The sequence below is a fragment of the Petromyzon marinus genome, chromosome 16, assembly GCF_048934315.1.
Source record: "Petromyzon marinus isolate PM22_M1 ecotype Great Lakes invasive population chromosome 16, UKy_Petmar_22M1.pri1.0, whole genome shotgun sequence".
NCBI classification, from domain to species: Eukaryota; Metazoa; Chordata; class Hyperoartia; order Petromyzontiformes; family Petromyzontidae; genus Petromyzon; species Petromyzon marinus.
Window position 1 is genome coordinate 542,735 of NC_133682.1, and position 15,491 is coordinate 558,225.

The window sequence follows — 15,491 nt, forward strand, 5'->3', positions numbered from 1 at the left end:
TTAGCTAGTAGCACCTATTAAGGCCCGCAGGGCACACGGCGTGAGTGAGTGGCCAGCACCACGCCCGGTCGCCTTTGTTACCCCAATGTTGATGTTTGCCCACTGCACCAAGTAATCGTTTGAGTTGATCTACAGGAGGCCCAGGACCGGTTCAAATACTCCACGCTGATGTTGGTCGTGAGCGGCAATCGCACTCGGGTCGCAGAGTTTGTAGGACAATGTCCGAACCAGTACTCTCCGGCTCCCCTATACTATCGCTGAACATGGACACATACACGCATGTACATTAGTTTGCAGCTCCTATGCAAGTTTACAGCCCCTATGCTAGTTCATGGCTTATGTGCACAAGTACCTGGGTGGAGCAGATGTCCCTGGGTGAGGTGCGCGACGGCGTGGTGAGCGTGGTGGTGAGCGTGGTGGTGAGCGTGGTGAGCCTGCACGCTCTCGGGCAGTGTGGGGGACTGGAAGCGCTCCCTCTCCGCCGCGTCCCCACGTGCCCCTGCACGCGGTACCCACGGAAAGACAAAGATAAAGACACCCCGTATAGCCTTTGACAGACTATTGGGCAGCGAGTAATGTTTGCGAGCAGAACCTATGTATGTTGAAATTATGTCGCACCGTATGTAGCCAACCGTGCTAATCAGATGTGCGGGGGAAGGACAACAAACTAAACACAAAAAGCAATTTTAAAGAAACGAGTTTTCAATTTAGATGTAAAAGTGCACAGCTCCAGTGGCTTCCTAATATCGGAAGCAAGAACGTTCCAGACGGCCGCAGAAGTGCATCTGAAAGCGCGCGATGCGGTGACCGTCGTTGTTCGATGGTTTGCCAAAATCCGCTGCTGCGAGGATGAGCGAAGTGATGGTTTTTGCTCCTTGATGAGATCAGCAAAGTATCGTGGTGAATTATAGAAGGCCGGCACCAGTACACGAGGAGGGTCCGTGGCCACCATCACGCTTGGACGCCTTTGTCTCTCCTGTGCTGATGTTTACATGCTGCAGCAGGTACTTAGGGGTAGCCCCAGGGCCAAATTCGATATTTGGCACCGATGTTGGTCTTGAGAGAAAATCAAACTTAGGACACCGGGCTCATAACTCAGTGCACGAACCACTGCGCCACAGCTCCCTCCCCTCGCCTCCCCCCCCCACACGGGAAGGACCGTCTCCGTGAGTGCTGGATGACGGCCTCCCCACGCTGTGCCGGTCGTAGCGGGGAGTGGGGGGTTGCGTGACCATATTTCACCACCCCGGGTCAGTGTGAGCGAGTTGAGAACTCAGAGAAAATCGCCACGTGTGCATTTCGAGTGGAGAGGCGATCAAAGTCCCGCACAGACGGATTTAACAATCCTACTGTTGCGTCGTCTCCTCTTGTCGCCCGCGCAATGGGCCCAGATGCTCGCCACCTGCCAATGGGCTCAGCCTCGGATCGCGGTCGCCACGTGGGGCTGCTGCTGCGCCGCTGGGGGCTCTCCGTGGTGGAGCGAGTTGCGAAGTGGGGGGGGGGGGGGCAGGGCGGAGATTGGAGGAGGGGGCAGCGATTCCGTTGTTTTTGCCAAACGGACCTTGACAGTCGCCATGGCGGTGGTCATCGTTTCCTCTGCACAAAGCCGCCGCGCACACAGGTGCCCGTGGGAGTGGCAGGGGAGGGGGTGTGAGGGCGGGCGGGGGGGCCGGGGTCGGGGGCGGCTGAATGCCGGGGGGATTCCATGAAAGGAAGCGCGTGGCTTTGACACGAATCTGCGCGTCACGTGGCCGCACGACGGAGCTCTCGGCCCCGTTACCGCCCCCCCCCTTGCCCGAGCATCGAGCCCCTGTCCCGCGTGGCACGGGGAGCTCCCCCACTGACGCCCAACGCCCCCCTCCCTCCACACACAAATTACCCCGGGGAGTGATGCAGACCAACCTCGCCGAAGAGGTTAAGCCGACAGCTCTCTCCTCCTCTTTTCCGCCCCCCACCCCAAGGAAGCGGACCCCCCCCCCCCCATTCTCGAGACACTGCCTCCCCACCCCTTCCCCCTAACGAGCCAGGGTCGCCTTGATACTCCCAGACCACCCGCCGTCCCGGCACGGAGGAGCGCGGACAGAGAGAGAGAGCGCCATGGTGGAGAGAGGGGTGGGGGCTCCGTCACTCGCGAATAAAACACAATTTGGTGAAGAGCTGCCGACGCGAGCGCTCCGAGCCCCCCGGGGTCGCGAGTAAAGAGATTGGGGTCGAGAGAGTAACGCGCCTAATCTCCCCGCGACACCGCCAGCGCCGCCGCTAATGTGTCGTCAGCGGAACGCGCCCCTCGCTCCCCGCTCGGCCTGCAAGGCGACGTTGACTTTAACTGAGTGCGTGCGTCGAGGTGGGGATATTGGGGCGTGAGGATGGGAGATGGAAATTGCGGTGGATTTGTGTGCAGCGGCGAGGGGGGGGGGGGTGCGGTCCCGCAGTGGTTTGGCGCTGCACTGCAACAAACAAAACAGCCCCTTAGTGCCGTTCCGGCCTTCATTGGCGCTGGCGAAGCGTACTTTCCCCCAACTAGACGGGGATCTCCGTGTATGTATTGTTGTGTTCGCTGGATAGAGCGCTTTCCAACATTTGACGAGCACGTAGTCGGTATGAAGCCACATTATTCCGCATTTAGCCACTGTGAGAAACGGCCGTCTGGGAAACACACAAAGATCCCCCATATAGCTTTTACAAACTGAAGGGACAAGTGCCGTTAGCTAGCACCTATGGCCAGCACGGCATGGGGGGGGGGGGGATATGGCCAGCGCCACGTCCGGCCGCCTTTGTCTCCCCAGATCTGATGTTTTATCCACATCAGCTTTTATTTTAAGGCTAAATCGACACAGGGGAGGCCCAGGACCGATTCAAATATTTGAACTGTTACTGGCCGTGAGCGGGAATCACTGAACTCGGGTCGCAGGGTTCGTAACGCAGCGCCCTAACCACTGCGTTGCCGCTCCCAGCACACAAACGTAACCCACACAGACTGTTGGGCCAAGGGCTGCTAGCAACATAACCTGGCCCTTGTACCAGGCTCGGTTTACTTTGAGGCCACGTGAAGTGTCGAAGGCTCGCTAACCCAGGTGCCACACGCCGCACACGGAAGGGGGGGGGCAACGAGGATGACGGGGGGGGGGTGACGAAGGGGGTGAAGAGGGGGAGGAGGAGCGGGTGGCCCTGTGTGCTCGAGGGGCTCTGCTGGCAGTAGCTGGGCTCTACGAGGCAAGGGCACAACAACAACAACAACAACACCAGGAGGAGGAATATTCTCCCCTCGGCCCCGGCGCGGTGAAACATTAACCGTGTCGCTCACAGTCTCCTGCCCTCGCGAAACTTTTCATTAACTCCACCGACTCCCTCACCCCTTCCTCCCTCGCCTCTCCCTCCCCCTCGCTCCCCCTCGCTCCCTCGCCCTCCCCGCTCGCGATTCGCCTCGCCGGCCGGAGGCCCCCAGCGCAACGCTGCTCAGACACAAATAGAGTTGTGCTGCTGCTACTGCTGCTAACTCGTGTTGGCAGCGGTGCACAAGCACAATTAATAACAAAAAACACTTCGGCAAATAACACCACTGTGACTATGAACAGACATAAATACATTAATGAACAACGTTTCGGGCAATGGCCTTTCTTCATAACAGAGAGATGATGATCTGATGATGATCTCGCAGCTGTAAGCAAAGGTCATTGTCTGAAACAACACCGATTTTCTTTGTTTCAAACAGCTCAGATACATGGCACCGGCGACTAGCGAGCTAGCCCTGTGGGGCAAAGGGTGGTGGTCTCGTTGATAGGAAGGGGGAGAGATGTAGGGGGTAGGTGAGGGTTGGTGTTGGAGGGAAAGGAGAGAGAGTGGTGGCTGGAGCACGCTACAGGCCGCACCGTCCTCTGCCCGTGCGCTCTGCTGGTACAGCGCAGGCGCAAGGGGCGCTACCATGGAGCTGCACCCGCAACGGTCTCCCCTCCACGCGCCGTTCACCCCCTTGCACTGACCGCTGCAACCGCTCAGCGCAACCACGCGCTTCACCAAGACGTTACCCGCTGTGTGACCTTGATCCCACCCGCCGACCCCACTCGCTGCCCAATGCTGCGCCCTCCCTCCACCCTCTGACCCCACTCCGTTCTCTCCTCCCGCCCTCTGCCCCGAGTCGGACTTGGATGTGCCACGCCTCGCAACGCAATTGCGTTGGTGTCTGTGGGGGTGGGGGCTAAGAGGAGGAGGGTGGGGGCAGGAGGAGGGGCAGCTGGGGGAGGGGGGAACGCAATGATTTATGCGTCCATGCCTGACTGCTCACCCCACATTATTGCTTTGTAAATGATTCATCAGTCTTTGGGTAGTGCACGCGGCGCGTAATCAGCCACTTTGACTAAAGGCCAACTCCACACTCTGTTCCTCTCTTGGCAAAATAAAATCATCACAGGTGCGCGTCGTCTCTCGTTTACTGCCACAGCGTGCGCGGCGCGGATAAAATAACTACCGACTTACAAAACAATCATCACCACCTCCACCACCACCTCCACCACCACTGTGGCGCCACCCAGAGTCCCGCCCAGGTGTGGTGGTGCGCGCACTTTAGTCCAACGCCGTGGAGAATGGAGGCAAGGGTTGGTGGATTAAGTATAGATTTGTGAGACTGCCAAAACCTGCTCGGCTGGAAGGTGTCAGGATGATGGCGGTACAGCACGTGGGTTCGTGAACCCGATAAGCACGGTTGGCTACACACGGAGCGAAAGAAGTTCAACTTACATACACCACATCTGTGCGGATCTCGTATAACGCGACACGATTTTATTCCTCCAAGTTCTCCGCTTCATGTTCGCGAATAACAAACAAACCCTCATCAATGGCATCGACCAAACATCCCAGCGTGGATGTTCTTGAAACTCAGCGAGACGGCCGTGAATAAAGGGCATCGCTTCAGTTGTTATCCACACGCCGTGTGAGCGAACGACGAGAAGGGTTCGCGACCAAAACAGCGGCGGCGCCGCGCTGGAGGGAGCCGTGAGACCGCCCCGTGGCCGCGCGCGAGCAGCGTGGAGGGCGGAGGTGGTGGTCGAGGGTCAGGGGATGGTCACGTGGCTTTGATATTGACCTCCAGGCGGAGTGACGGCTGCAAGGGTTGGGACGTTTCTCAGTGAGCTGTGTACACACGGGGCACGGGTCGCCTCGGCATGGGTGGGGGGGGGGGGGGCTTGAGTACTGTTACATGATCACTGTTACATTGCAATTATGGCTTTATTTTTTGGAGATTTCGAAAACGTTTTTTGGTTTGGACATGTTTGTTTTGTTGTAGTACGGAGTTAGACTGATGGCCTTAATCTAAGTTTTCTTGTGGTTATTGTTGTTGTTTGATTTGCATCCCACTGGGATTTTTGCACACAGCGTTGGTGTACGGTGCTTTTTCAGGAATATTTTGCTGTTTTTTTTCATGGATTTTCTGTTTGCACAGTTACATAGTCACTTTAAGATGTTTTTTTGATCGTGTTTTGTTTTTAGTTTGTGGTGGTTGCACTAGAATTCAAGAGCCGAATGGGTCACAGGGCTATACCAAATAAATCAACTTAAACTGAACTGAGTACAAACATCTGGTAGTTTACCAGCATTGGTTCCAGCGAAGACTGGCTGATGTGGAGAGACAGATGCGAGAAGTAGGCGAATTGTCTGCTTATTTGTTTTAGTAATTTGCTCTTAAGAGCAGAGTGGCCTCCACAGTACCTCCCCCCACGCACATCCCGATGCAGGGGGACGGGAGGAGGAGGGGTGCCTGACCCTACCCAGTCACAGGCAGAGGGATCGAGACGAAACCCGGGACAGATGGCCGAGACAACCCCCAGTTCGGCGCATCCATACGAGGAGGTGGCAGTCGGCACTGCCATCACCTGAGCACGCCTCATGTCCACAGCCTACAACAACTAGCAAGCTCCTTGCGGTGTTGGTGATGATTACCCATCCAAGTATTAACCAGGCCCAAACCTAGTTATCGTCCCTGCAAGGTTCCACGAGATGGAGTCGCATCCATGGTGATGTATTTGGTTGTAGGCCAACACGGACAGATGACGCTCCTGACGGGGGTGCGATGGGGTGATTAGTGAGCGGGGGGACAGGGGTCCGTGACACCGCCTGACTTGTAACTACCTCCCCCCCCCCCTCCAGGGTCAGCGTGTGCACCCCCCGCCCTGTGTGCGACAGCAGCGACTCGCACCCTCCCCCCTTCTCCCTCTTGTACTGCGAGCCACGCGAAGCGGGGCAGTAAGGGAGGGGAGTGGGGGGGGGGCGCCTGCGACGCCGCGCAGCCAAATATGGTCGGGATCGCAGCGAGGGGACACGTGAACTAGACCTCCGGAGAGCAAAGCATCCAGAGCCACCAACACCACCACGCTTCGGGCGGCCTTAATTATTCATACGGGGGAGGGGGGTGACGCTTAGCCGCGCCTGCTGCTGCTGCGCGAAATGCCGCCCCCTCCCCCCCGCAGGCCTCTCCCCCACTCTTCCCCCGGCTCTTGTGTAGCGAGCGGCGACATCAAAGCGTGACCGGACGTTAGGGATCGTTACGCTCAGCGGGAGGTGAGGGGTTGTTGGGATGGCGGTGTTGGGGTGACCGCCATGGGGTGGGTAGAGGGGGAGCTGGGGGGCTGGGAACACGCGGGGTGCTGCAGGGGCTCTGCTGACACCCGCTGCGTCCGATCGCGCCGCAGAGCGCGAGCGGCAATTCCCGCATCGCCCGTGGCAGACCCCACTCCTGTGAGCTGCGCTTGGACCTCGATTGAGGACCTCGACTGAGGACCCCCTTTTAGAGGGGTCCGTCTCACGTGCAGTTGGCGATCGTTGCTTCTCGATGTTGTCCGGTTAGCGAAAAGCGGCGGCCTGGGGCGGATTACCGCGGCGACGACGACTCGGCCGCTGGGTGCCATGGACCCGCTCGGGGAGTCAAGTCCACTCCGGCCCAGACGACACGCGCGTCGACCACGAGATCGACTCGCAACTCTCTGGACACGCCAAATTCACCAGATGTTGAACCCCGTGTACTCGACCGCTATACGACCCCGGTTGATGGAAACGCGAATTGACCATTGAATCGAATCTTGACGAGTAATTCGGTTTGCGAGGGGGGCGATTGCTGACAAATCTCGAACGCGAGCACGGTGGTGTTTGTGCTCTGCGCCTCCCGCATCCGAGCATCAGAGTCTCGGCGACTCCCGCTTTCCTCGCGTTTCCTGCTGAACTGGGGCTCGTCCCGTCGGGCGGAGGAGGGGACGTGGAGGGGGGTGGGAGGAGGGGAGAGAGGCCGCGTCCGCATCAAGGTCCCTTCCGGCTCCCTCCCCCGCGACCCGCGCCCCGTGCAGATCCCGCTCGGAATAAACACCAGGGTTGGGAGTTCACGATTCATCCTTAAAATACTCGACCCAGGGACCTTCCCGTGCCTACTCCTCTCTTCCGCCCCCCCCCCCCCCACAGCCGCCCTTGCTCTGGGCCCCTCTCCCTCCTTCCCTCCCCTCCTCGCCCGCCAAACTCACCGCCGACAAAGCGAGAGAACGCGAAGTCGCCTCCGCGCGGGTCGCAGCGAACTTGGGAGATGCTCTCCGCCGCGTGGACGCGACGCCCCTGCAGACACCGCGGGGAGGAAGTGGCCCGGTCCCACGCGTGAAACCAAAACAACCGAGTCAGAGCGACTCCCCGCTGCTCGCTTGAGCCACACTGAGGCATCGGTTCTCATCTTTTGCTCACAGCTCGGCAGAGCCAGCAATGGAAAATCCTCTTTCCTATGGCGGGGGCGAATATCGCATAATTTAATAGGTCAATCGCGATTGCCTTCTCTCCACAAAGTGGTATCTGTTTTATTCACCATATGCGACTGATGGGCTGAGTGCACTCTCCAACTGAGTCAACGCTTGTTCGACAGCTCAGCGACTTGGCCGGGGTGAAACCAATGCAGCAAATACAATTATTGTTGTAATCATAATTGTCATCATCATGAATAGTGGCCGCTTAACTGCAACCTCCTGGGCGGAATGGCATTGGCACCAGCGATCGTCCATCGATGGAACGGCAGACAGGAGGATGCGAGGGGCGGGTGCCAGCTGGGTGTATACAACAAAGACCAAAACACAGATTCCCGTACAGCCTTAACAAACTGGTAGGGCGATATTTTACACATTGCACCAGGCACTCATTTAAGTCTGAGCCAATCTAGGGAGAGGTCCAGAAGCAACTCGTGTTGTCCGTGAGCGGGAATCGAACTCTGGTTGCCGGGTTCACGGACACAAACACGCACACGGCAAGACACGCACGGCAAGACACACACGGACGCGCGCGCCTCACACGTGGCGGCGGTTACCCCACCACCTCGTGCTCGCGGAAGCTCCGTGCCGTTCGATAAGAGACGCCACCGGCGGTGGTGCGCGGGCGTGGGGCGCGGGGGGTGGGGGGGGCAAGCGACAGTGGGGTGGGGAGCAGCTCGATTATCTCTGCACGGCTGTGGTTTGCCGGTGCCAGTGGAAAAAAAACCCTGGCCCGGTGCGCGCGTGAGAGCAGGAGGGACGCGGGAGCGTGCCAAGCCGAATGATGAGGCGGTCGTAATCGCGAGGCGCACACGCGACACCGCAGCGTGACACACGGCTTCGCGAGCTGCAATCCTCCTGTACCCCCCCCACCAAACGGCCTGCCCCGTCCTCCCCCTGCTGACCCCTCCCCCCGTCCTCCAGCCCACTTCGACACTTGGACCCCTCGCGAGATCCCCCCCCCCCCTTATACAACAACAGCCCCATTCGCTACCAAGTGACTTGACCACAATGCGAGTGTCAGGTTCGGTGTGCCTAGTGACGGCATCGCATAGCTTTCGATGTGCACCAAGTGACGTCATCACAGCCCTTGTGCCAGGCTAGGAGCACTCCGAGGCCACGATAATTGTCGAAGACTCTTTGGCAGGAGGTCACGGAACAGACTCAAGTGATTGATCGAGATGACTGGCAGGTGCACGACCTGTGCTCCCCACTGTGCCAACTTTCTGCGTTTTAGCTTCCCGGCGCTCCACTCGTTGTTGTGAGGGTCGCTCCTCCGTACTCCAATGTTGTTGGAGGGCGACTGCCTCCGACTGCCGGAAGTCGCGTCTTTCACAAACCCCCTCCTCTTTCCTCCTCTCCGCTCCGAACCCTTCACACTCCCCATCACCCAAACCCACCCCATCGCTGTGCGGAACAAGGGAACGCAACTGCGCCCCTCTCCCCCTCCGTGCGGCCTTCGCGAAGACAGCAGATTCTTTATCCCCCCCAAGCGCCACGAGGTGAGGTGGGGGACAGACAGCGCCGCGCCAGGACTCTTGTTAAGAGAGCCCCTCTGCGCGATCTATTTGCGGCTATTTGCGCGCATTGCAGCCCGCTATGGGGTGCACTGGCAAATCGTGAATCGACACACTATCCCCTGCTGCCCTCTGCACTGCCCCCTCTTCCCTCCTCGAGCGGCGGTGATGGGAGCATGGGGTGGAGAGGGGGCGCCCTCAGCCGAAGTTGAGATGTCGCGGCGTGGTGTGTCGCGTTACAGGGAATGTGTTCATGATTTCAACTTTCGCGGGCCGGGTCCCTCCCGCGCGCGTCTGCAGGCGGTGATCAGATTCACATGGGGGGGGGGTAGCTCCGCGCCCCCCCCCGTACCCTCCCGGGTGGGGAGGTGTTTGGGGGAGTAGCACGCCCCCCCGCCCCCCCCGCCCCCTACGTGCCAATTATTGTATTTAAAGACGGGACTCAAAACAAACAACTCTGTTCTGTATCTACGTTGGTTTCCGGATTAGGCAACGTGGTGGTAGTTTTGTGCCATAAAAAATATATTGTCGTCAACCCTCCACCACCCGACAAGATCGTCACCTTTACATACCTTTACTATTCATAAACGTTCCGATTCATCGATCTGATTCTGACCAGGTAAGCCTCTCCTCCTCACATTCTTCCGCGACTGAATCCAACACCAACGTTGTGGTGACGTTTCGCTCAACCTGCTCCGAGCTTCATCAGCGGGCGCGCCCCGGAGTCTCCTGCCCGGACCCCACGAATCCCCTTCAGTATCGGGATCGTCGTCGTGTGAATACGCGCATGACTCAACGTTCAAACGACGTCACGGCAGCGTTCTAATGCCACCACATCAGGCCTTAGCTTGTCAGTAAGCGTTGTTGTTGTTGTTGTTTGACTGACGCAGCTCCGCACTCACGTGGGGCGGCTCGGGACGCACATCCCGGGACGTGTAGCTACAAGGGAAGAGCTGTCAGTGTCTCGGGTTGCACTTCCCCCGCGATTCATGTCATAAACGCATCGCCAGGACTAACGAACTCACCATCGCCGCGCGTCTTCCGACTCACGAGGTATCCCTAGCGAACAGCTCGTCTGCAGAGGGGGGGGGGGGCGCTAAATCTCCTCACCTCCCCTTCTGCCCCCAACTGCTGCTCTGCTCTCTCCGGCGGGCTGAGAGAGTTGCAAATCACCCAGAGAGTGGGGAGAGAAAGAGAGAGGGGGGAGGACAACCAACACCGCGCCCTCTGCCCCCGCTCGCCCATCGCCTGGCGCTATCGTTTCCCTTTTAAAAAATCTGGAGAGGACCTCTGCCCGGCGCAGTTGGGGGGGGGCGGGATGGGGCACGGACCTGGGCTATTTTGGAGAGAGACATTCGTGTGCGGCCGTGGCAAAAGCGGTGATTAGGCGTCCGATGACATCGCGGCGCGTTTATATAACGGCTCCCGCAGCGGGGGGGAGGGGGGGGGGTGCCCACGAGAGCCACACTAGCCACATGGTTGATAGGGAACACGGGGTGCCCCGGCTGAGGATGGATGTTAGTCGGTCTCGTGGTGGTGGTGATGATGATGGCAGTGATGATGATGGCAGTGATGATGATCACAAAGAAAATATGTCTTAGCTCCCTGAACCACGTGTTTGATCGAAAACGCGGCCCCAGGCTGAGAATGGTGATGATGATGCTGCTGATTGTGATGAGTGTGGCTTTTGATTTAAAGCTTTCGTGACTGCAGTAATTCATATTCTTAGCTCTTTCGGTAAACTTACGTTAAAGGGAAACAATAAAATATTAAAATATATATAAAACAATAAAAATTATCACGACGTTTCGACCATAACCGTTTGTGTTATGGTCGAAACGTCGTGAGAATTTGTATTGTTTTATATATATGTTATTATTTTATTGTTTCTCTTCAACGTGACTTTATCGAAAGAGCTAAGAAAATAAAATATATAAAACAATAAAAATTCTCATGGTCGAATCGTCGTGAGAATTTTTATTGTTTTATATATATTTTATTATTTTATTGTTTCCCTTTAACGTGACTTTACCGAAAGAGCTAATAATATGAGTGTGGCTGTGCACCAATTTCTATGGCCACGTGACTATGTAGCCCAGTGACTGTCACGTGCTTCGATAACAACTCGGTGGAGTGTGTGAACTTCAGCACTGGAGAGACAAAGGCGTCCAGGGGTGGTGGTGTGGGGGGCGAGGGGGACGCTGGACAACACCACGATTTGGAGAGCCGTGTCGGCCTTCGCTTGTATGTCTCGGTACTGACAGCCCCTTGGCTAACAACAGTTGTGTGTAGGCAACACGGGGGGGGGGGGGGGGTGGGCTTTGTCTTCGTCTTTGGGGTCAGTGGTTCAAGAACTCGGAGGCGCGGAGCCAGAACTCAAAGTCCCTCGCACGCAAACCTGAACAGGTGAGAGGCTTGTCATTGAACAAAGGCGGTAACTGCATCGCGGGCTTTCAGATGCGCTTCTGCGGCCGTCTGGAACGCTCTTCCTTTAAATATTAGGTACCCACTGGAGCTAGATTGGAAACTCATTTCTTTAAAATAGTTTTTTTGTGTTTAATTTGTTGTCCTTCCAACGCACCTCCGATTAGCACGGTTGGCTACATACGGTGCGAAAGAAGTTCAACATACATACATGTGAGGGCTTGCATGGATGAGAGACTGGATGGGTGAAAGTCTGGATGGGTGAGAGTGTGGATAGGGAGCAGCAATTAGATGCTCGATGTTTCTCTTGAAACTACGTCAAGCATCCTTAGGACATCCAAAGGCAGGTGAAATATAAATGATAAACAATATAATGGCCTGAAAAAGCATACGTGTTATTATGATCACGCTTTTGTACCGAGGAAAGCCTCACTGAGTCTCACGACTCTCTATCAGGAGGGTCCTGCCCCGTGTTCCGCAGTAGGGGGCGATGTTGATGCTGTGTGTAATCCCAATTGAGATAATTTTTCAGTCTTTGAGATGCTGTTGGCCATTACCAGCTATATTGTGTGTGTGGATTATTTAGCTACGCGAAGAAACCCGAGAACCCGACGGAAACCCAGGCAGAGCATGGGGAGAGAAAAAATACAAACTCCACTCGGGTCGAGTCGGGAATCGAACCCAGGGGGTTCTTGCTCTGTTGCCATGACGTCAACGTGCTATGGTGACGTCATGTTTGAAAAGGTCATTTGCAGAGGTCACACGGAGAGTAGGGGAGGTACCTGCATAGGGCTCTGCTCCCTCCTTGCCCGCGTCCCCGTATCCCAGGAAACTGTTCCCATGGAAACCGTTGGCAGACTCCATCTTGATTCGCTTCTCGGCCCAAGGTTGCGGCATGAGACCCGGGCGGCACGGGGCCTTTCCCAGGCCTGGGCGGGGGGAGGACACACAGACACAACACGGGGCCCTCAATTCCATTCACAGACGAACACCTCCAGTCGTCACAATCATAGCAGCACACGTGCAATGCGGGCCGTCAGTGATATTGGACCACATGTTATCGTGATGGTCAGTGCAGGTTGGTGGAGGCTGGGAGCATAGAAGTGCAGTACAACAATGTATTTCACAATGGACGTAGCCCTCCTCCGTTGCCCACCACGTAGCTTGGCGGCAGCCAACAACAGCTCGCTGTGCTGTGGCGATCGTCCATTCAAACACGACCCAGTTCTTCAGTCTACTTAGCTGCCCAGATCCCTCGAGATCGGGCCTGCTCCGGGTGATTTGGGTTTTGACGGAATAACCGGGGACAATCTGCTACTTGGGGAGGGGAACACAGGCAGCGGAGAAGGCGTGGAGTTGAACCGATCGCGAAATCTCACTGCCGGACAGAGCAGAGGGCGTTTGAAGCAAAGGCCTGGGCTGGTGTCATCATCGCAGATGAGTCGACTCGAGGGGTAGAGAGATTTGCCAGAGACACTCCATGTCCGTGAAGTTCGGAACAGTCCATCCTGGGACACGCGGGCCCAGGTACTGCACGCGGGGTGTCCCGGGTCGCCATTCCGCTGGCTCGGCGTGCGCCTCGCCGCGGTGTTTATCCTTGCGCCACGCGAAGCGGGCAGCGACGTGATGGTGCCCCCCCCCCGTCCACACCCCCCCCATCCTGCCCCCCTCCCCCCGCTCGCTCCGCACCACCTCAGCTGCCGCTGGCAGGCCCTGGCCCCGATTAACTCCCATTAAAGGTCAGCAACTCCGTGAGCCCCCCCCCCGGCCCACGCGCCCCCGTCCATCCCCCCTCCCACCTCTCCGCATTCATTTCCACGAAACAGTGGCACTGTTGCCACTGCCGATGCTATTTACGAGCCGCACCACTGTGTGAGAATGTTGTGGGAGCGATCGTCACAAGAATGGTATCAATAGTCGTGCCTGTGATGATGATGATGATGATGCATGGTGCGCGAGAACAAACAGACTGCCTTGGGGGGATGCTGCTGCTGCTGCTGTCAGTGGTGGTGCACAAGCACAGCCAACAACACTGCGGTTGTGGCGTGGACAGCAAAACAATATAAGTGACATATCGGGCAAGGGAAGCAGGACCATTGCCCGAAACGTTACGCATTACATATTCTTCATTTAACAGCGACGATGTTATTGACAAGATTTGTTTTTTTTTATAACTCATATAAGTTGGCGTCGTTGTGGAGAATATATATTGTGAGAAAATAAGGAAGCAGTCAAGACGCCGCCTCCTTCACATAGCTGTCCGTCCACTTAGAATAGCAAACATAGAAAATGTGTTTGCACATCTCATCAGCCACACGGCCTTCTGGGAGTGCATAATGTCAGCAGCAATGGTTCTAGCAACAAGCAAACAAGACTGACTCGACTGATGAGACAGTTTGCTTGCTTGGTGGCCAGAGTTGTGTTCGAGGTTGTAGGCAACCCCCGCTCACAGTGAGTGCGGGGTGTGGGATGCGCGCCTCTCCCAGAGGCTCCTCTGCTCCCACGTGAATGAGAATTGGAAACCCACAGTTGTCACCACCTTGCTACCATTGTGAATCAGAACATTCACACAGAGTGGTGAGGGGGTACGAGGCAGAGCGGGGGTTAACGGGGGTGCAAGGGGAGGGAGCGTTCGGGAAAGAAGGGGGCAGGGACGGTAGCGAAACAGCACCGATTCTCTGTAAGCCCCGGCACGGCGCGCGATTGCTCATGAATCGCGCAGAAGACGCTCACTCTCCATTGACGCTCAAACACAGAGATAGCGAAAAAAGAGAAGGCGGAAAGATAGGGGCGAGAGAGAGAACGAGAAGAGAGAGAGAGAGGAAAGAGAGAGGCGAGAGAGAGAACGAGAAGAGAGAGAGGAAAGAGAGGGGCGAGAGAGAGAGAACGAGAAGAGAGAGAGGAAAGAGAGGGGCGAGAGAGAGAACGAGAAGAGAGAGAGAGGAAAGATAGAGGCGAGAGAGAGAACGAGAAGAGAGAGAGAAGAAAGAGAGGGGCGAGAGAGAGAGAGCGGAGAGGAGAGCCGCGCTGAGAGCCGAGGCGACCAAACTCTCGAGGCACGCGGTGCGCGCGCCGAGGTAATGGGGGGGGGGGGCAATAAGCCGCCCCCCCCTCTACAGACGCACGCGCGTCTCCACGCTCTGTTGTCGGTGTGTGCGTTGTGTGTCTGTGTACGGGTGTATTTGTGTGTCCTGGTGCGGTGTGTACATTGACAAGTGCGTAAATTGAAAACTCATTTGTTTGGAACTATTTTTGTTGATTTGTTCTTCCCCCGCACCTCCGATCAATACGGTTGGCTACGTACGGTGGGAATGAAGTTCAACATACATACCGAAACATCGGTGCTTGTGGAGGCCACGTGTGGTACTGGCCACCCACCTCATCGTGTGCTGTGTCGGTCTTCATAGGTTCTTGCCTAATAGGCCTTGCCCCAACAGGCTGTGTAGGCTACATGGGGGATCTTTATCTTTGTTCTCTTTGCCCTTGAGTGTACAGTATGTGTGTGAGAGTGCGTGTAATTAAGCACGCGGCCCGGTGTAAGGAATTAAATTTCCCTTAACCCCCCGTTCGATTCCACCATCCACCCCTCCAACCCCACTCCCCATATTTTTTTTAACTCGTTACTCATTTATCCAGGATGACAACGCTGAGTCCAATTGCTCTCTTTTCAGGAGGGTCCTGTTGCTTCATTGGGGTTTTCTTTTAATAAGTGTTCAGCCAACTTGTGATGTCACAAGTTGGCGAGGCGGGGACAACGCGCTGTCACCGTACAGATGGAAATAGA

At 56.6% G+C, this 15,491-nt stretch overlaps 1 protein-coding gene across 2 annotated transcripts in view; it reads right to left on the reverse strand.

The window, feature by feature from the left end:
- LOC116943026 (dachshund homolog 1-like) overlaps positions 1–15,491 on the reverse strand; it is a 65,847-nt gene that overhangs the window by 15,929 nt on the left and 34,427 nt on the right. For both annotated transcript variants that reach the window (XM_032955629.2, XM_032955628.2), the window contains exons 3-4: positions 12,490–12,636; positions 353–499 (exon numbers count right to left, since the gene is read on the reverse strand). In XM_032955629.2, coding sequence (XP_032811520.2) covers positions 353–499; positions 12,490–12,636 — 294 coding nt within the window. The remainder of the gene's footprint in view (positions 1–352; positions 500–12,489; positions 12,637–15,491) is intronic.